The 21,996-nt window shown below is 41.5% G+C and overlaps 1 protein-coding gene across 18 annotated transcripts in view; it reads right to left on the reverse strand.

The window, feature by feature from the left end:
* The window catches only part of eya1 (EYA transcriptional coactivator and phosphatase 1), a 66,158-nt gene that overhangs the window by 22,184 nt on the left and 21,978 nt on the right, over positions 1–21,996 (reverse strand). For 2 of the 18 annotated variants that reach the window (XM_074621894.1, XM_074621890.1), the window contains 9 exons: positions 12,687–12,814; positions 11,985–12,050; positions 10,590–10,667; positions 8,329–8,395; positions 7,800–7,945; positions 6,863–7,000; positions 1,915–1,997; positions 1,265–1,454; positions 432–574 (listed from right to left, as the gene is read on the reverse strand). In XM_074621894.1, the coding sequence (XP_074477995.1) occupies positions 432–574; positions 1,265–1,454; positions 1,915–1,997; positions 6,863–7,000; positions 7,800–7,945; positions 8,329–8,395; positions 10,590–10,667; positions 11,985–12,050; positions 12,687–12,810 (1,035 nt within the window). In that variant the 5' untranslated portion in view covers positions 12,811–12,814. Of the gene's footprint in view, positions 1–431; positions 575–1,264; positions 1,455–1,914; positions 1,998–6,862; positions 7,001–7,799; positions 7,946–8,328; positions 8,396–10,589; positions 10,668–11,984; positions 12,051–12,686; positions 12,815–14,419; positions 14,684–20,160; positions 20,408–21,996 lie in introns of those variants that run through there. The other 16 variants (XM_074621892.1, XM_074621893.1, XM_074621908.1 and 13 more) reach the window with 16 other exon arrangements.

The raw sequence follows: 21,996 nt of genomic DNA on the forward strand, positions 1-21,996 counted from the left end.
GCGCTATAATGGGTGCTATTAAACCTCGTTTTAATTCATATCATATTAATGAAGAGCCCTCTGAATTACCAAGAGTTTATTTTGACATATGGTCACTATCAAGGTGTTGCATGGCTCATGGTGCATTGTTAGTCACAGCTAGTATCCAGTCTTCGACTAGAATATATATATTATTCACTTCAGTGATGACTCACTTAATCACGCGCCTTATTGTTTATTTACGAGGCATGCGAGAGAACTTTATATATGTGTTTAGTGAAGTCATATATTCCACATCAATAATGCATTTAGAGTTAAGGAATCAAATCTTTAAGAATTAATGCCCATCATGTGTTAAAGCCGGTGTGGCAGCCATATAGTAAGTGGATTAGTGTCCGTGTGCCTCAGACAGGGCGAGGCTGTCTGTCGCCAAGGTAGCGGGCTCACCCTACCTCAAGGTCGGAGTCAGGCGGCGGTGATGGGTTGTTGTTCCTTCTTCCCCGGCCACGTGACTTTCCATCCGAAGCCCGGCGCAATCGATCCGAATCTGAATCTTTAATGGGGGTTGATGGACTGTGTATGGTACTGTACTCTGCTGCAAGGAAGGAAAGAAGGAAGAAGGAGAGTATAAAAAAGAGCACATTGAAGATGAGCTATTATTTGCTTTTAGCAAAGATGTGCGAGTGACCATTTGTCTTGATGCAGGACAGACAGCTTCCTGGAACATGTTTTTTGTAACTACGCTAGGCCTAAAGGTAACAAACATATCATAAATCAGCTGCAGTTTCTAAAAGCTACTGTGATCCATAATGATTTAATAAACAAGAGGTAATGGAGTACATGTCAACTAGAAAAAGCAAAGATGTCGTTTATCTAAATTGGACGACTGTGTATGAAATTACGTTTAGTCAAAGCCTGATGTCTTTGGTGTTGATTGATGACGATTTCAAATACAGTCGTAAAGTTTTAACTGACTTATAAAGATACAATCAGTGCTCGATTGCCAGATGATGCATTAATGTCACATGAAATTATGGGAAACTCTACATCTGATTTCAGTTTTGTTTTCTTGCTTGCCACAGTGCAGTACGCTAGATGTGATGTCTGAAATCATTTCCTACACATATTGTGCAGATAAAGATTGTTGGCCTTTAGCTCATGTTCTTTTATCAGGAGCAACTTCCAGTCAGTGAGAAGGAGGGGGTTGTTGATTTAAAAAAGAAACACGGCTCTTAGGTATTCAGGTTACACAAGGCAACCCTGCGGCCTGAGGTTTGATTCTCACCTGCGGGGTTCTCTACGACGGGTGCCTGGCTGGTGATGCCAGTGGGTGGCTCCTGGAGGGTGTAGGTGGTGGTGGTGGAGGGCGTGCTGGGGCTGGTGTTGTTACTTGTCATGTAGGGTGAAGTGTAGGGTGAGCTGTTGTAATACTGAGCATACTGCCCCTGGCCAAAGGCTGGATAACTGGCGTAGTCCTAGACAGACAGAGTAGGGAAATGGTAAGTTAGATATAAAGATAAGGAGAGATAAAGACAGATATGTACAATGTGGTTAAAGAGGGGAGATTTAGATCGAAAAGGTGGAGAGAGACAAAAGGTAGCAGAGAAGTTTGGCAGAGTAATGTGAGATGTGCCCTGCGCCAGTGTTGCTACTTTACAGTGCAGATTCCAAAACATAAATGCAAACACATGTCTGTTCTGTCCTACATCTGGACAACGATCAGTCTTGTGTGTTTTTTTTTCTCCTCCTCCCTTTCCTCTGTGGCATAATGCATTTGCGTTGGAGGAGGTACAGTAGATAATCCTGCGTACAAAGCTTTTGACATCCTGAGTGATTTACGTTTGAACGTGTCACGGATGAAATGTAACATATTGAGTATGCATGTTTCATAAAGATTTCCAGGTTGGGAAGAAGCAGAAGGAAGTGCACAGCTACCTGTTGTGTGCTGTTGAAGCCAGTCGAGTTCGTCAGGGAGTTGTTTCCTGGATACAATCCTGACGTTGTTGTAAAAGTTCCACCTTTAGGGAAAAATAACATTTTTGAGTTATGTATATACACCACATTTTATCAAACAACGTTGTTAAATTCTGCAGTGACAGAAATGAAATGGCACATTGTTGGGAAGGAAAAAGATTTTCTTTTGTGAAACAACTATTTGAGGTGGTGAACAGAGGGAGGCCTGAGGGAGCGCTCCAAACAGTGACCTTATCTTTCTCCTCTTCCTTCCTTATCAGTGATTGGATCAGGCCTGATGAGTGACAGAGGGGGGACAGAGAAGGGTGAGGGGTGGACAGAACCTGCTCCCAAAGCCGTCCGAGCCCGCACAATGTGAGCAAGACAAGAGACTTTTGTGTGTGAGCTACCGAAGGGTGGCGTGGGGTGAAGGAGGGGGGGTGAAAACGATGGATGGAGCATGAGAGTGCCAGGAGGGTGTGTGCATGGGCAGTGTAGTGAGACAGAGATGTATAGGGAAGGAGGGTTGAGGTCGCAGTGAGTAGCACCGGGGGGGGTTTGCTGCTGACATCCAGCCCCAATGAATATGTATGTCCCTCTTTTCACTTGCTCAAAGGATGGTCCTCCTGGGTAATTAAATCATTCAAAAGGGTTGATAGCATCTAATGGCTTAATAATATACATGACATGAGTTATAGAGGAGGGGAGCAGCGGCGGCCTCCGGGGCACGGCTTCTCTCTTCAGCGGCCGTCCACCTGTACTGTCATGTCAGGCAAGAGGACAGCAGGAGGAGCAGCTTAAAGGGATCACAGACTGGTAGGGAGACAGGGAGAGCATGAGAGAGCTGTGTATATTAGGGCTGCAACTAACGATCATTTTCATTGTTGATTAATCTGTTGATTATTTTCTTGATTAATTGATTGTTTGGTCTATAAAATGTCGGAAAATGGTGAAAAATGTCGATCAAAAGCAAAAGATGACGTCCTCAAATGTCTTGTTTTGTCCACAACTCAAAGATATTCAGTTTACTTTCATAAAAGAAGTATTCACATTTAAGAAGCTGGAATCAGAATTCTTAAAAGATTATTCAAACCGATTAATCGATTATCAAAATAGTTGCCGGTTAATAAAAATAGTTGACATCTAATCGATTAATCATTGCAGCGCTAGTGTATATTAAAGCTAACATGATCCCACTTATTTAGCTTAAGATCATTCAATTATATGTGAAAACAAAATAGTTTTATTGCACTAAAACATTTTTATTTGACAAAAAAAACTTAATTTGTATATCATGCTTTATAGATGAATAAAAGTTGCTTTAAATTTGCTATTCTTTAAAAGAAAAAAAAAAGAAAATTTGACAAATCATATTGTCCAAAAGCTTATGAAACGGGACACAAAATGTTTATAATGCCACCACAATATACAACCGATCAAAACGAGATTTATCCCTTTAAAGAAAATGTAGTCAAGCAGGTTGCCTTTTGAGTTGAGTTTAAGTGCTCAAAGCAAAACCCTAGAATTGGTCGGATGTGGGTAGCGAGCGTTTGATTTGATGCGTCAGAGTAGGTACTCTAAATGCAAAGCATAAATATTGCATCCACTCAAGTTTAATTCATTGTGACGGCCAAAATTGTGATCGGAATTTTTTAGGATTATTTATGCAGCTTGGTGTATGTGCATTATTCAGCATGATAATGATATATGTAAACATATGGTGTATATAAAACAACAACAATTAGAACTTTGGATAGCTAGATCTACCTACTAACAGAGGCTTGAGTTTTAAAGACTTCATTACAGTTCTTCCAACCTTTACAAATACGACCCCTGGGCTTTATTACTTGCTTCTGTTCATACAAAGACAAATTGCTTCTCCATACATCAACGGGGGGGATGAATTAGCACTACCATTGCATTATTTAAAAAAAGCTTCTTCACTTATCACCGCAGTGATCCTCCCGTAGCCAAGAAATACCCCGTCGCTCAAGTGAAAACGAAGGGGGAGATAAATTTACTGTTCCTAAATGGGGGCGTAATTACACCTTTGTTCCCAGAGACAAACAGAGGGAGTTCCTTTCATCCTCTGGTCATTGGCCCCATCAGGAGGGCCGTCCCTCACCGTGACAAACGTGAAGCAGCTTTCAGAGCAGAGGGGGGGGGACGGATCAGGGAAGTGGGGGGGGCATGAAGGGTACCGTATGGAAGAAAAAAGAAAAGATGTTGAGCAGTGTTTCGCCTTGTCAGTTAGCTAAGTACCCAGCGCTGCGGCCAAAAAAGAGAAACAAACACCTCCCAAGTTCCCAAGATTACCAGGATCCACTAATTATTTGTGCAGTTTCTCACTCTCTGCTTCCAGCAATTACATACACACAGCAGATTTTCACTTTGTTCTTCATTCTGGCTTCTACGGGGTTTTTATATTTTCATCAAAACTGCTCTCCCTCTTTTCTGTTTTGTTTGATATTTCAATGCCTGCAGGGGTAATTTCAAAACGTTTGTGTTCTCCGCAGAAAGTTCAACATCAAGTGAAAGTCTGCCAGAACAATACGACAGAGACAAGGAGGAGTGAGGCTGTGAAGGACAACAAATTAGCCTAATGCACGGTTCAAACAGTCATAAAAGCTCTCACTGGCAGGGTTTGAGGGTTGCTCTGTGGAGAACAAGGAGCCACATAAAAGCCGAGGGGACCCCCGCTAGCAGTGAGAATGAGCCCATGCTGCTGGTGGTGGTGGTGCTGGTTATAGTAGGGGGAGAAAGACGGGGAGAAAGAGGGGGGTCTTGTGGTTCCCCGGGGGGCATGTTTTCTCTCCCTCCCCCTGTCCTGCTCCAGTTAGTTCACTCACTCAAGACCAGACATCATCCCTCCCTCCCCTCCTGCCTTCTGGCTCCACAATTGGAAGTCCATTTGCTTTGCTTGATCAGTCCCCTCGCCATGGGCTATGTCTATCATCAGTGCACAATATTTGTAGCAGAAGTTTGTATGCCCCACTTGGGAATAGGCTATCAAGTCCAGATGGGGCTCTCCTTTTAAAAAGGCAGATGAGGCTTCAGCTTCTTCAGCCTCACACCGCCACTGGGACAGAATGCTGGAATCCAATTATTCACCTAATTAGCATCTGCTCAGTCTAACCATCAGCACAATCTCCCCGTCTCCTCACACACCTCTGATAATGACAATCCATGAGATGCGCTATGTAAACTGCCACAAGGGATTGCAAAACCGAGGCGCACAAAACGCCCTTTACGATTTGAGTGCCACAACTTTAGCACCCACACAAAGCTCCATGGCATCGGACATGAAAGTATGGAGTAAAACCATTAATCTAATCGTCCTCCGCCTTGACAGCTGGCCACAGGCTGGTGGCAGCGACACTGACAGAGAGGGGGTGTATCAGATTTGGAAAAAGAGTCTTTGGTTGGGACACCCAGGCCCGAGGCACCTCGCCCAGGCAGATCAATAGGCCAGAAAGAGTAATGATGATGGTGTGGCGTAGGGCCAGAGCCACAGTTAGAGAACTCAAGGCCAGAATAGTGGTCAATCTGTCATCTAACATGGCTGTCAATTACTAACGCACTTAACGCTACGTGGGGCGTCCGATAGCCAGAGATAGCAGGAGGCAGTGAGGGTGAGACGGAGTCAGATGGAGGGAAAGAGAAAGACAGCAGTAAGAGCATAATACTTCGAAGATGAATGGGCACATAATACTGTCATCGTGAGTTAAACCACTAAGGGCAGCATAGCAGCTTGAACATTCTGCCGTACATGCTCTGTCTCTTGTTCCTTTTCTTCCTCTCTCTCCCTCTCTCTCTGCCTCTCCTTTTTTCAAGCGCAAAACTCCGGCTGTGGCCGACTGTATTTGGTTAAGAGGCGTGGAAAAGAGGCTTCCCCGCGTCACATCTGCTGCTGAGCTGGCGTTATTTATTGTGAGATGCTCTAGAGGCTTTTCGACAACATGTGGAGATGTTTCTACCGTCACACATTAGACTTTACAGGAGAGAACTATGCTATAGCTGTAAGCTAACTGTCCTCGTCTCCCAGTGCAGGTGAAACTGAGGAATACAAACAGAGACTAATAGAAACACTACATGACAGAGGGCTTGATCTACACTTAAAGAGTATGTATGACTGGATAGAGAGAGCAAAAGAGGGGGAGCGCAGGGCGCAACAACTCTTCTTTATCGGTTTCAAGGCCATAAATCTCTATGTTCTCAGCTCTTAAACAAATACAAATATGATCACAGGGAGAGAAACAACAAAGGCTGGGGAGTTGGGAGGACATGGCTGGTGCCTCCTAAGTGCCTGCCATTTTTTTCCATCTGTGTTGATTCTTTTAAGAGGAGAGGAGAGGGAGGCAGCCGTCGTGGCTGCACACATAACGACCGCCGGGATGCAACCATCTTTTGGGGTGAGTTCGAGGGCCGAGTTGTGAATCCGTCTGGCTCTGCACGCTATTAAATCAGGGACTAGAGACCTTTTTCTCTAATCTTTAAAAAAAAAAAAAGAGTACAATAAACCTTATTTGGATGGGCTAAGCAGAGGGAACACATGGCAGAAACATTGAAATGAGACAAAGTAAGGAAGAAGACAGAGGGGGAAAAAGTGAGAGACAAAGAGAGGACAAAGAAGAGGAGTACTTCAAAGGACAGAAATGGAAACACAGTAAAGAAGCAGAGCAGCCACCAGATTCCCACCGTATTTTTAGATTGTCGATGAATGAAATTCTGCTTCGTCGTTTGTCATGATGTTAGCCATTTCAGCTATTTTGCTGCAAACATGTTACAACCGTAAAATTGGACATGCTGCCAGCTTTACGAGAAGAGCGATGGCATCTCACGCTGCATTTTGACACCATACAAACACCCAAGCTGACATGTGAAGACGCACAGAGAAAAAAAGATGAAGGATTCACAAAGATGTCCTCACCCTGCATCTGGTAACTGTAGGGGGCCTGTCCTGTCTGTGGCGTGGTGAAGCCGGAGCTGTAGCTTAGGAAGCCCGTCTGTCCCGGGGATTGGGACTGGGTCAGACCCCCCTCCGTCTTTATGCCTGCCCACAATGGACCTAAATCAGTTAGTGACACCAGATCGGTTTGATGCACAGACAACAGTCAACACGCAGGTTTAAATTACACTAGACACAGCAAAGGGACACAGCCTCTGTCTGTTAGCATAACACACTTATCACAATGGACGAGCGCTGATTATCTGATTTAAGATTTTTACTATCATGACTTGTTAAGAAATATTATCTCGCGCTGCAAAAGGAGTTGTCTTCTTGGCTGTAAATCCAAAAAGCATGTTAGGACTATGATTGTTTGGTTTTATGTTATCATTAGTAGTATTATCATTATTAGATAGGTCATCTGTGAAAGGAAACACAAGTAATAAAACATTCTGCTTGTGTTCGTGAGTTAAACTGGCCACTGCTTACATTCAATCAGTCACGATGCAGTTTCTGTGCAGCGGTAGTTTTGCAGGACTCCATTCAAATAAACAGTGTAAATTCCTCCACATATTGGAGAGTCTTTTGGGGTCAAAACACAGTAAAGACTTTGGACAAATAAAGCCTACAGTGAGCCGTGTACTCTGTGCTTTCTCTCACCAGTGTTAAGATTTTGATCATAATCTTCCAGATCTATCTGAACAGCTAGACAAGCAGATTCTGTTTTCTTGCAATGAAGGAGAATATGCAGGCACTAAACAACAACTCAGCATCTTTGCTGCTCCTGCTTTCCTGGAGGAATTGTGGGAACATGGTTTGTTATGAGCAAGGTCTTGGACCTGACCTTCAGGAAGGAAAAATATTTAGTTGTAGTCAACATGCAGAAGAAGAGGTTTTGATGTGTGCAGAGAAATCTTACCATAAGCTGGGATGCCATAGGGCTGGCCAGGCTGGGGGTAGCTAGCATAAGCTGCGGCCTGCTGCATTCCTGTGGTGTACTGCGTCTGCCCATACGCAGCCATATTTTGGGATGAGGGGGTAGGAAGAATATGCGGATATGTTCTGCTATTTGAGAAAAGGAAACAAAAGACAAAAGTGAGAAAGGAAGGCAGGAAGAAAAAGGGACCATGTTTTACCCCTAAAACCATAAGACAAACTTTTGCTAACTGACAAATTCCTTGTGATTGTGCTACTTCATTTTTAAACACCGAGCCAAGCTGTAGGACAGATAGCATCGCGCAGCTCGTATACATCGTGAAAGAACAATAAATGGCAAAGGAAATCTTTGCAAGATAATAATTACAGCAGATTTCGGAGTGCGCAAGCTGCAGACATCCAGGCAAACAAAGCCAGTCGAAAAACCCCCGATCTAGCAGAAGGATCTAATTAAAGAGCCAAATGAAGTTGGATGCTGCTTATTTTTTAAAGAAAAATAAAAGAAGCCTTACTTGGAAGGGTAAATCTGTGGAGAGAACTGGTGAGTTTGTCTTGGGCTGAAGCCACTGCTTCCAATAGCTGAGGAGAGTTAAAAAGAAAAGAGGCAAGCACATATTTAAACATTAAGAAATAAGGTAAATATTATCTTTTGCCAACAGAACTTCTGGATTCCAAGGAAACAGTAATTACATTGCATTACACTATTTATTTCCGTAACCTTATTTAAAGGTTGAAAACCGGAGAGCAATAATGAAGCAAAAATAATCAGGTAAGAACATCAGGTTTTTCTGCTGACCCGCGTATCTCTGAGATACTTCTGGGCTGCTGCTATGACGACCGCTGGTGTAAACACACACAGGATGGTCTGAATCAGTCTCGGCCTGTGGCTGCAGTTGCCTTGGGCCTTTCAAGCCACATTGGAAGTGACATCACTGATTGCAGGTAATGAGTGCTACTGCATAATCATTCCTTCATTAAGCGTGTGACTATGTGGTTCCACGGTGCTGTTAACTTGTGAAAGTTCAGCCAGAAATAACTGACAGAAGTACACTTATTTATAATCTGCATAAGAGCTGCAACGATTTATCGATTAGTTGTCAACTATTAAATTAATCGCCAACTATTTTTATGATTGATTAATTGTTTTGAGTAATATTTAGGAAAAAGAAATGTCAAAATTCTCTGATTCCAGCCTCTTAATGTGAATATTTTCTGGTTTCTTTACTCCTCTATGACAATAAACTGAAAATCTTTGAGTTGTGAACAAAACAAGACATTTGAGGACGTCATCTTGGGCTTTGGGAAACACTGAGCGACATTTTTCACCACTTTCTGACATTTTATAGACCAAACAACTAATCGATTAATCAAGAAAATAATCAACAGATGAATCAACAATGAAAATAATCATTAGTTGAAGCCCTAATCTGCATTAAGAATTATATAAGACACACAGTGGTGTTGTAACACCCCAAATAAACTCTTCTTAATACGAAAATGTGTATTTTTATTAGTGTTATAAATGTTGCCTTCAGGCTTCAGTTCCAAAATTTTGTGAATTTAATTATTTAAATATGAATTTTGAAAAAAAAGGTAAAATAAATAAAATCCAAACAAAAAAAAAAATTCCTAAAGTTGGAATAGAACACAGCAGATGGACTTTAAATTATATTACAATACATTAATAAATTCAAGTTTGATAATACATCTACATTTAATCAACAATCACAGTTCTGCTGCATTACTCGCATTTAACTGTTTAACTGAGCGGCACAGTTTTGAAACATCTGTCTAATTGGTCGTGACATGTAAAATAAGGGATTTGGTTGCGGGGGAGCGCTAACTGTATGTAACTGTATGCTGTAACCCCTCACACACGTTATTAATATTGAACACTTTTCCCACATCAGCAGCACCTGCCGCTGGACAAAAACCTGCTCTTCTGAGCGGAGCTGTGGGTTTCCCCGTGGAGGATACGGAGGATAAGATTACTAAATTTCATTAATATTGTCAGAGACAAAAGTCATAGCAGTGATTTATGCGCTTCTAGAGTTAAGTATCAAGTACTTAGTTAAACAGTTAAGGAAATACGGGAAATTAGGAGCAAGATAATACCATGCGCAGTTCGATGCGGTACTGTTAATACATGTTTATAGAAAATAGAAGAGAGTGCTGCAGGTTGACATAGATACTGGCGAGGCTGGACAAAAGAAATAAGCTAAAAAATTATCACATTAGAGATTATTTCTTTTACAATTCCTACAATGCTCATTATACTCTGAGGTCTTGGCTTTATTTAGAGATGTCCCTGTGTGTGTGTGTGTGTGTTTATGTGTGTGTGTGATGTTCCCGTGCTGAGAGGAGGGTGTGAAATCCCAGTCTGTGACAGGACGATAGGGTAACAGCCCGTGGAGAGCGAGGGCCACTGGGACGCCATGTCACTCCACCGGACGGACAGGTTCAGTGCATTACAGGTCATAATTCAGTCCTTACTGGCATGGGAACCAGCACATACACACGCATATATATAAAACACACACGCATGTGCAAGCAAGCGCAGCATATAAATATGCTGACAAAGGTAAAGTAGAGTCGCTTGTTCTTAAACACTCACACACATATTGGTGTTTTAGCTGCAGGGACTCTTCGTGGGGCCCGGCTTATAGGTCACCCATCTCTAGGCTCATCTCTCACTAATCAGTTCTGCAGCTGTGTGTGTGAGACGCAGCCAGACACACACACACACACACACACAAAAGTCCTCCAGCCTCACCTGATCCTGAGAAGCTGTCTAGAGAGGTGTCTGCTACCGAGGTGACGATTTCGCTGCTGCTCATTGGCTCGGTTTTAACTGCAAACAAAGAAGCGACATTGTCACTAAATGCACCAAATCAAGTCTAGAAAAAGAAAAGAAAAATATAAAAAAGATCCGATTAACTTCTAACTACCTCAGGCTTTCAGATGAGGTTTTAAAAATATAGCCAAAGAGTTACTCAGTGTAAAATAAAAACGGGGAGGAGGGTGTAGTCAAACAACATTCCAACAGTATTAACAATAATGTCAGAAGTTTTAAATGCATTATTAACACATTACATCTGTGTCCGTTCAAATGGTTTATGAATATATTTTTTGTATTTTATAATTATCTTTCATTAATTTTGATGCAATTTATTTATTTATTAATTATATTATGAGAAAAGCTTATGAATTTATTTTAGAAATGTATTTGAACTATTTTGCAAGTTCAATATAATTAAAACTTTAATTTGACAACGTAACAAAAATTATTACATTATCGTTTACATTTAATGATTTATTACTGGCTTATTAAATTAAATAAAAATGATTATTATAGAAGTGTGTTAGAGCAACAGATAAAAAAGAGCTCCGCAAGGATGTACAGCCACAATTGAAATGTCAAGGAAATGTATGGTGTATAAAATCTTTTTAAGAGTGTAGCGAACGCTGTTTGACCTTGGCTCCATTATACAGCTCAGCGATAGATCTGCAAAGACAATTTCACAGCTTTCTGACAGCTCAGGAATCTTTGAAATCAATCCATTTCACTTCAGGCGGGCTGGAGGACTTTTTTCCCCTCTTTTTTTTTCTCTTTTTGGCAAAACAAATTGACAATGTGGGCAAGGGAGTCATGCTCAGTGGAATCCCTCATGGTTGAAGAAGCCATTTGCTGTCATGTTTTACATGTTTCCGCTATGCTCGTTCAGTGCAGAAACACATGTTGACGAGGGGGTGCGATTCTTTTGAACAACACACCGATGAAAAAATAGTGGTAAGGTGCATGCATAAACTAGCACACGCTCGGTCCACAGAGCACACAATAACCACTGTATTCAGGAAACGGTGTGGAACGATCAAACGAAAACAAAATGCACAGTTCACAATCTGACCAATCATTAACAATGGACTCAAATCCAGTCGGTGTCAAATCATGCTTGAAACAGAATACCACAACAATTACAGCAAATACCAAAGAGTTTCTGAATGAAAGGCACAATAGTTGAGGCAACTTTATAATTTAGCAGCTGATAAATAGTGTATTTTTGGGACTTCTTAAAAAAATACAAATTCAATTTCTTGCTTTCATTCCTGCTCTCAGTTAAAAACACCAAGTATTGTCCTTTCATTGTGTCACCAAGAGTAGACAAACCTGCAGCGGACTGTGAGTTAGAACCTAACAACCAGTCTGCAGTGGTAAGCATTGTGATGTTATCACCTATGGGAAAGACAGAATGGCAAAGGGACACACGATGACAGTCTGCACCATGTCTACTGGTCCTGTGTCATGAATACACAAAAAAAAGTAAACCCTGAGCTCAAAGCACAGACTAACCTGAAGATTACGTGACAGGGGGGATGTTTTTAATAGGTTGTGTTGGTTTGTGACATGACTGCTTCACTAAACAAAGGCTCAGATTTAAGCACAGGTGAATCACCTGAGTAAATAACTATGTACAGTAGAGACCTCATGCAAAACTCCGTCATTTCCATACCTTGGGGTTTGAATAATTACATGGTTGCTTAAATAAACAGCTAATAGTCGATGGAAAACAACTACTGGTAGCACTGAATTGTTGAGAATCAAATATGAAGTGCTTTCTCTCCATTGTTTTGCTGGCGGTTTAATAATATATTACTGCAAAAAAGTATTGGTAATGCATCTTAAAAAAAATTATGACTAGACTCTAGAATGGCTTTATTGCCACAAACGCATAAATGCTACACTTTCAGATTAAAAAGTCACTTTCACAATACAGCTTCTTCTGTCACCATTCTCAGGCCTTTTTTTAAATTTAGAATAGCATACAAGACAGAGAGAGCACCTTAAAGAGCAACAGCACTGCACACATACCTTCAGTGCCATTGGGTGTCATGGAATTGTTATTGATGTGGGAGTTGTCGAGGTTGGGACCATTAGGAGATTCACTGCTTCCACTTACTCGGCTGTGAGGACTGGCTAGATCCTGCATTTCCATAGACCTGACGAGACACACACGCACACGCCAAATCAAATTACACGTATCACTCTGGTTTCAGGGAAGACACGCAGCTCTGATGCACAATGCAGTGTGCACAATATGCATAATCCAGTAGTCCAGATTTAGATGAATAAAATTAAGTAAATAAATAATGTGAGGTCAAAAGTATTAATAAAAAAACTACATTTAAAATCTATAATTCACTGCAATTTTACTGACTGCTTCGCACGTGATATTCAACTGAATATCAAATAATTACGTTTTTATGTGATGCCAAATGACAAGAACAAAATTGAAAATGAACGAAATATACAAGGCAAAATATGACACACACACAGTCACATATGCACAAAGAAAAACAGTGGATTTGCAAGCTATGAAATGAATAGTAAACATTTTGACAAGGCAGTTTCTGATTTCTCTCATTACAGCGATCTCACTGCAAGTCACCGTTTTACATGAAGTGAACACAAAGTGTTTACTGTCAATTTACTCTGATGTATCTTTAAGCAGAAATGGCCTTAAGTGTATATCGTTTTGTGTGGTATCGAAGACTGTTAACAGATGTTTGCTGGTTTGAGGCGACGGTTAATGTGCCTGTTAAAAGTGCAGCACTCTGCCTGATTGTAAGAGCCCATGCCTCAGTGATGGGCAGATGAGAAGCTCATGAGGCATGTGTTTGCTCTGGCAAGCTCCTTAATTGTTTCTGTGTTTATACAAAAGACCACGCCACTGAAAACATTATTCTATCTTCTCATTTGTGCGCTCAAAGGATTTGATCGAGTATAGACAATGGAGTGGAAAGAAGGCACGAGTGATTTGAAAAGTACGGCCACAAACTCCAAACCCCATTTGTCTCTGCCACCGTTCCCATCGCAACAGTGAGTTAATGAAATTAGGACAAAATGTTTTGTACATTATACTGCCATTTCCAATTATATTCCAGGGTTCTGGGTATCTCTGCTATCGATAAACATTGGCCTTTTACACAAGGCCACAAAGATAAAAACTCTGAGTAGTCTGAGTGCTATCAGATGGCACGAAGAAACCAGAATTATGCGATAAAAAGATTAAATTATGATATGCATTTACTCTATTTAAAATGATATTATAATGTTATGATATTATGATACTTTGCAGAATAGCTTGGCAAATGTAGGGCTTTCTTGCGGTTCAAGTCCAATTTAATTATTAATAGAAAAAATATATATTTTTAAGCATTATATAACAAATCTGTAATAATAAAAACAACACAAAAGGCTTTTTCACACACACGACCATAATGGAAGCCGCATTGTCATTTCACAGAAGTATATTAATTTACTTCTCCCCTAAAAATATCACACCCTCCAAGAATACAACACCACCGAGGTACAAATAGAAGCACATTAAAGATCGACCCTATTTCTACATTTCACACTCACTACTTCGTCACGTTTTCTCCTCCTTTGCCCAAACTTCTTTTCTCATTATCTGATTGCTAAAAAGTCTTTACTATCTCCGATCAGACAACCAGTAGGCTGAGTTAAGTTTGTTTAGCACAGCGTCTGAGGCAGAGAGCTACTCGTCTCTGATGCTGCTGGCACCGGCTCAACTGTGCTCTTACCTGGACCTAGATGGCTTTGAGTCCTCACAAACCACACTCCCCCTTTCTTTATCCAGCCTCCACCTGCCCCAGCAGCAGAAAACAATGTCACTCCTTGTTATTGCAGCTCAGTGTCACAGTCCAGAGCCATCCATGACACAAAAAGGCTTGTCTGAGAAAACATTATTGTTATTCTGGAGCAGAATGGGAAGAGAGGGCTATAGCGGGGGGGAACAGAGGCGCACATTGTCTCTCTCCGAGCCGCAGCCCTACTCCGCTGTTGTTTCCTCCTCCAGGTCCTCCCTCCTCCCCGAGCAAGGGGAGCACAGCCAAATGACGGAAAGGTGATTCATCATTGGTCTACGACAGCTGCAAACTGGATTAGCCCTCCCCCAATCAACATGCAAAAGCGGCTTAGCCAAGGTAAGCAGGAAAGGGGTGGTGGTGGTGGTGGTGAGGGGGGTTGTGGGGGTGAAGGTAGGCAGAGGGGTGAGGGGTTGGGGGGGGGAGCAGGGGACGAGGGGGCAGCGGAGGGTGGGAGAGCCTGCCCGCTTTCCTGCTTGAGGTAGCCTGCTGCTGCTGGAAGGAAGATGGGACTTGTTGAGCAGTGACAAGTCAAGCGTGACACCCCTAGCATCTTCAGCAGATCTTTCATCTGCAATTGACACTATCTGAAATTTATCAGCACTCCCCCCTCCCGGCATACTGACAGGTCCTAATGACCGTCAGGGCTGCTTCCCGCGGGCCTGCCCCAGCCTGGGGCCATGGCACACTAGAGACATACACACAACTTCCTAACTTCACAGCCCGGTATTCACAATGGACAGAAAGAGAACAATATATAACACAGACATTATATAAATCTTTCTCTGTGGCAACACAAAAACTCACGCTTGTGTCTTTTTTTTTTAATGTCTTTTTCTTTAGCACACAGAGACACATAACTCATGCCTGTATGTCTGCATGCACACACTTATGCACAGGGCACTTCAGAGGCCCCCAGATCAGTGGTGCAAAATGCGCACACGCACACACAAACACACACTCACACACGCAGGGCACTTTAGAGGCCCCCAGATCAGTGGTGCATCTCAGACAATGAAGGAGACTGGAAACAAGAACACGGAGAGCATATGGAGCCACATATGTTTCCTATGACGCTACGAATGCCTCTATTACTCTCCTTTAGCTGACAGTTACATTTTGCTCTGTCCACTCCCGCTCTGCTCGTCTCTCTCCGAACATCAAGCGGAGCCATATACTCGCATGGCCATAACACTATATTAGACCTGACTCCAGCCCACCATGGGATTACAGGGTCCAAAAAAAGGTCAAAGGTATTCAACTGGTCAGGAAAAATACATATAAAGTATTTTTTCAAAAAATCCTAGCATGATTTTTTTAATGGCTGACTGTTTACATGAGCGAGGGTAACCTGAGCTGCATGAGTTTTTTTTTTCGTCTTTTTTTTTTTCAACAGGCTTTGCTCTTCACACCAAGGCAAAGCCTTCATGAATACCATTCCAGCTTTACAATTTGCCCACTCTCCCACTGCTAATGGTACAGCCATCTTAGCAAAAAATAACCATTACATTCTTATTTTAGAAGCTACGGACAACAGCAGTGCCTCCTCCTGGCATTTCCCAATACTAAAATACGCAGACGGGATGTAAAAAAACACAAAAATATCAATGGAAAAGAAAGTCCACAGAGGTAAAAGCCATAAAAACGAAAGAGAAACACATTTTGCCACAGTACATTAACAGCGATCACAGAGTTGTGGAGAGAGTGTGTTGTGGTGGAGAGATGTGGTATGGTGTGTGTGTGTGTGTGTGGTGGCTGGTTTCTCTGTTCAGCAGTGCAGGCCAGTGGAGCCATTACCATGCTGGTGTTTCAGCCATTGGCAGCAGGTGAAACCGGCCAGGTGAAGAGACAGAGGGGGATGATGGGAGAGGAAGAAGGGAGGAGGGGGGCAGGGATTTAAAAAGCACAAGCCTTTCTTCTGCGCCGCTAAATATTTATTGTTTAAAAAAAAGGGGCTGTATTCAGCATCTTTGATGTGCTTCTTAGTTCAACCTGAACTGCCAGGTCTTTGAAGCTAACAAGAACAAAGCCAGGCTAGATGAAGCGCTGGAAGTGTCATCAAGAGAAAAGAAGAAGAAGAAGAAGTGCCACAACACGCTTCACTCACGGTTGTTTGCTGGCCCTTTTGTTTCGCTTTACTTATTTCAAGACCTGCGTCTCCAAAGGTAAACACAGCCACAGCCAAGCTTTTAGCATAGATCATCTCCGCATGCAGGCTGTCTGACCCGGCACAAATCGCTTCTTCACCTTTGCTACATAGTTCGTCACTATTCAGCAAAGAGTTACCAAGGTGTTATATCACCTGCAAAACTTTTAACAGATTTGTTTAAAAAAGTATTTTCACATATTAAAGCTGCAAATAAAAATAATCACACCAAAGATGACACTGAAAAAGAGATATGCTGAACATGCTTTGTTTATTTCCACACCCTGTGTCATCCTTACTGGATATTAATTCTATAGAGCATAGTCCATATAGTCCTTTGAATTTTACAGTCTACGTAAGCCATGTGTTGTGAGTTACAACTTTTGAAAAACAATGCTTTAATCAAAATCTAACTTTAAAACAACTAATCCCCACTTAAGCTGGTCAGCTGAATCCACATGGTGGCCCAGGAAAAATAAATCCACTCTCAAAGAATGTAGATGCGGACAACAATTGAACACAGATGTGAGTGGAATTAGGCACAGTTTACAAAATGCTACACTTCACTTGTGTCTCTGTACGTGGCCGAAAAAATGACGGCTGCCAGCAAATGCAACATTAAATAGCTGGGTGTTTTTTCATCCTCAAAAGTAAAGTATTTTAGATCAGACAGAAATTGCACATTTTTAATAAAATGGATAGAAATGATATGGTGGTGTAATTTTGAACAATGAGGGCATTTTTTTTAAACTTGTTTTCTGTGAGAAAATTAGTTTGTTTAAATGTATTATTACAGCACGAGAAAATGTAATAAAATATATAGTTAAACAAAAACATCTTTAGATAAAATAGCATGAAATATTTTTTTTTATATTTCATGTACATTTATTTATACAGATGAACTGTACCAGTCTGCACGAATGTGGCTTACGCCGACAAATTATAAAAGCACATGGTGTTTCACACGTAATTCAAAATGTCATACTTGTCTGTAATTAAAAGCACAATTATTAACAGATGTGCTGTGTGTTGATGTGCAATTTGTCTCTCTCATTTGGCCCAAATCTGACATGGTGCTCCGGCAATTCACTCAATAGCTATGTTAAATCTGTTAATACTGTGCTCTTCAACCTTTCAAAATTATTTCCAGAAGGCCAGTTCGCCTTTGAGGGGCCATCGAAACAAGATTTAAGGTGCACATTTTATCACAAGCTGCCTACCACCGTGACCACCGCAGTCAGAACGAGAGAGAGGCTTTACAACGCTGAGATGAAAGAACGCCAAGTGACAAATCTTGACGATTATATCACTTCAATGCTTGTGGCTTGTTATTCTCTTAAAATCTGAAGCAGTGATGTATTATGTTAATGAAATGATTATCTATGCAAGTTAGGAAGCAGAGGAAATTCTAAAATTGCTTAGTTCATATAAACACTGCAGAAGGTAATAAAGTTGCAGTTTAAATTTTAAATATACGATCAGAGGCACGTGCAGTACAATCCTTTTTGACTACAATTTCTCTCAATTCAGCGGCTTCCTTATTATCTTGCACAATGTAAACATATTTCCATTTACAAACAAACACACTAGTGGGTATTAGTGATTGAAGACCTGTAATGGCAATCAACAGAAATCTTTAAAGCTCATTTCCTGTTCTTTCAGCCACATATTCCAGGTCCAAACAGTGGCTTGTTAACAAAATAACACCCAACAGTATTTAGTAAACAACCCCTGCCCACTAATCACCCAGTATGGGCTACTTAATAGGAGCTCCCCTATTTCCTTCTTCTTTCTCTCGCGCTCTCTCTCCCCCTCTTCCTCACTAATAGCTCTATCAGTGAGGCTCGATCAATTAGCCCTCTGTGTCTTTCACCATTTTCAATCTCCTCCCTGAGAGAAGAGGACAAGGGCTCGGCCGGCTAGACACATCTATACGGAACGCATCAGGCCTTGGGCAAACAATGCCACCGTCACCGCCGACCACTCCTGCTTGTACACACTGCTGCTGCTACACATGCATGGAGCTCCACAGCCAGGCAGGGAGACCCTGATCTCTCCCTGTATGCGTAAAGCAAATACACAGTGTAAACAGCCCCAAATCAGCCTGCTCATTATCAGTTAATTGGATAAATAAGGTTATTGTGTGAGTGAATGGTCGCAGCAGGCGATCACAAACACTGTCATGTTTGTCTGCACAGAGCGGTAGCTCACTAGCCTATCCTAACCTCTCTATTTCCTCTCTTTCATCTACTAACACACACCTTTCTAAAGCAGGCGTTTGAAAATGACAGGAATTAGAGGGTGAAAAAGGAGGAAAAAAAAGCACAATTTGAGAGATGAAATGCCCTTCACACACATCATAATTCCATGACTTGTGATGTAAGCCTGTGATCACACGGAGGACATTAAACCAGAACATCCTTCAATTAGAGAGGCTGGTGATTACAGCGGGTGAGTCATCTTTACTACACGCGAAACACTGGCGAGCGGAGACGCAGCACGGCCGGGAGTCGAGGCCTGTTGTCTCGGTCAGACGCCGAGAGCCTCTCAGGTCTCCTCGCAGCATTCCTGGCCTCAGCAGATGGCATTGGATGTCAACTGCTTTAACTGTGTTGGTTTTGTTTGTTCTGCCAGTCAAAAAGGGAACTCCTGCAGGGAGCAGCGTGTTTTCGTAGCCTGATCAAAAAATGTAAACTGGGCCAAGCAGAAGAACATCCCATATTTCAAAGGGGAATTTGGATACATAAGCAACCAGGATATTACTCTCTCGTGCTAACAAAATACTTTTTTTCCTGGTATTTAAAAATGTATTTTCAATTAATGCATGGATATAAAATCTATATAATAATTTTTAAGATGGCAATTTTATGGGACATTATCTACAAATGTTATTTATAATTACAGATAAATTGACTGTTAAATTTCTAAAGCTATTTGACTAAAAACAGAACGTATAGTAATATAAGTAGAAGTTGTTAAGCAATTATGAAATACAATGTAATATACCATGAATTGTTATTTAAATATCATCGCATTACATTTTAAAATTGACTTCTTTATCGGGAAGTGAGTTGCATTTACTTTCACTTCAATGAAAACTAAACATTCATCAAGAACAATTGTTTTTTTTAGCTAATAATCTATCATCATCAATGAATTGCAGCTGACCTGTGAAGATTAAAGCCTTCCTCTTTGGTTGATATTATTAAAATTATTATACATTTTTGAACAGCTCTGCAGTATTAGAATTATTACAATAATAAAGATGTAGTAGCTGCTGCCATAACAATTAATGATAAGATAAGTGCAGAAATTAAATGGTTACTCCTACTGCTCTATTGATATGAATACTTTAATTGAGAATTATATTTTGAATTAAATGCTGATGCAAATGTACCAAATAAAGGAGATAATTCCACACACACACGTACACACACACACACACACACACTGAAATACTCAAAAATTACAGGACAAGACAGTTATTAAACTAACATATCAAACATCACGTATACATTAAAGTCATACTCACTACAATTATGGTTGAATCCCCGTGTGTTTATCCCTTCTTATATCTTCTTTTAACAAAAAAAAAAATCTGCTACAGAGAGATCGTTCAGTCCAGCAGAACGGACAGCAAACTTTCTAAAAGAGTTCTTCGGGTGTTTGGTAGAATCTGTAGCACAATACATGTAAACTACAAGACTGCTTTTTTCTTTTTCATTTTAGGTGTTGGAACCCATGGAGCCCCGCGCCGCCGTATCTCAGGAGACCCGGTCCTAGTGAGAAAGAGAGTTGTCCGATTACTGCTTCAGGCAGTGACTAGTGAGTGTCTGAGGAAGAGGGAAAAAAAGAGAGAGAGTGAGAGAGAGAGAGAGAGAGAGAGGGAGAGGGAGGGAGGGAGGCAGTGAATGAGGGAGGGAGAGGGAGGCTGCTGCCGTTTTGAAAAAGCAGAAAAGTTGCTCGGTGCTCTCTCACAGGAAGACTTTGGGTCTGGAGGAGGCACGGGGGAGTTGTGCCTCACACCAGCTCCCCATATGTCATTCACTCACAGCTTTAAGCAATAGAGCCCTCTCCAGATTGTATCAGTGGAGACTAAGACAATGAAAGGGCAGATCTCTCCACCGGCCTGCCTGTCCACTGGAACACCAGGCTCCGCTCACACACCCCAAGGGCCCACACTTTTCTTCTCCCCCCCCTCTTCTTTCTCGCTTGTTTTTGTTATGCTCTTTTTTTCACCACAAACCACATTTTTGTGCTCTCTCTTGTGAGTCTTAGGTCGCTGCTGGATTTCTTTTTGTCATAGAGGGACTTCTGAGGGTAAACAAGGGCTTAGGTCATTAGCTGAGGTGATGGGAAGCCGGAGGTTTAAAAGCGGCCGAGCGGCTCGGCTGTGTCCGTCTCCACAGCAGTCTAGTGGAAGTCCTCCGTCAACACATACACGCCGCGTCTGTGTGCAAGGTAATGACTGCCTTCTGTCTGCTCCAGGTTATTATTTCAACTGTGCGAAGCTGCTATAACACACAAGGCCGTGCTGCTGCTACTGCTGATGAGCTCAAACTGGTGATTTATTCAAGCTGGTGATGATGCTTGTACAGCTTTTTGCTTCAATATGTCATGACTTCTTTTTTTTTTTTCTTCCAAGAATATCTGTTCTGTGTAATGAATGGTTGAGAGGTCAATGGAGCATTTAGATTTTTGTTTAATTTCCACATAATAAAACTGTGGGTGAAATACCGACTGTAATACTGAAAAATGATTACCAAGAAAGAGGAAATCATACATTTACTATGGTAAAGAGGTGGTGACAGAAGAAGAACACCCACTGCTAGAAGAATAGTATACTGTGTTAGCGGTTGGCTTATGTATGCACTACTTGTAGTCAGTGGGTGATGATAAGAAATAAAAAATGGTGATGTATGTCACTAAAAGAGCTCATTCAAATCTTTTTTTTTTTTTTAAATCATATGGCATTTTGTTTCATTCAATAACTAATAAATGTCTACATAATCATCTGTAGAGTTCACAACCCGTACTGAAAGCAGGTCAACACCAACCAACCTCTGTCGCAGCAGTCAACAAGGAGCTGACAGAAATAGATTCAAGCTGCACTGCTCCTGATTTAAATATACTGCAGTAATGATGTGGACGACGTGCTGGAAATATAAGTGTACCTCCTTTTCCAAACCAACTCCCCATAGGTAAATCCATAGGCTCACGTTTCAATATCGAAGCATGAAATATATTGCACATCGAACAGGTTCTTGATAACTCAATTGACTAATAGATGCTTGGGGACTCTCAAGTAACTATTTCTAATAGCAGAGGTGGGTACACATGCCAATTGAGTTACTGCATTTACTCTGTC

The sequence above is a fragment of the Sebastes fasciatus genome, chromosome 21 (assembly GCF_043250625.1).
Source record: "Sebastes fasciatus isolate fSebFas1 chromosome 21, fSebFas1.pri, whole genome shotgun sequence".
Classification (NCBI taxonomy): domain Eukaryota; kingdom Metazoa; phylum Chordata; class Actinopteri; order Perciformes; family Sebastidae; genus Sebastes; species Sebastes fasciatus.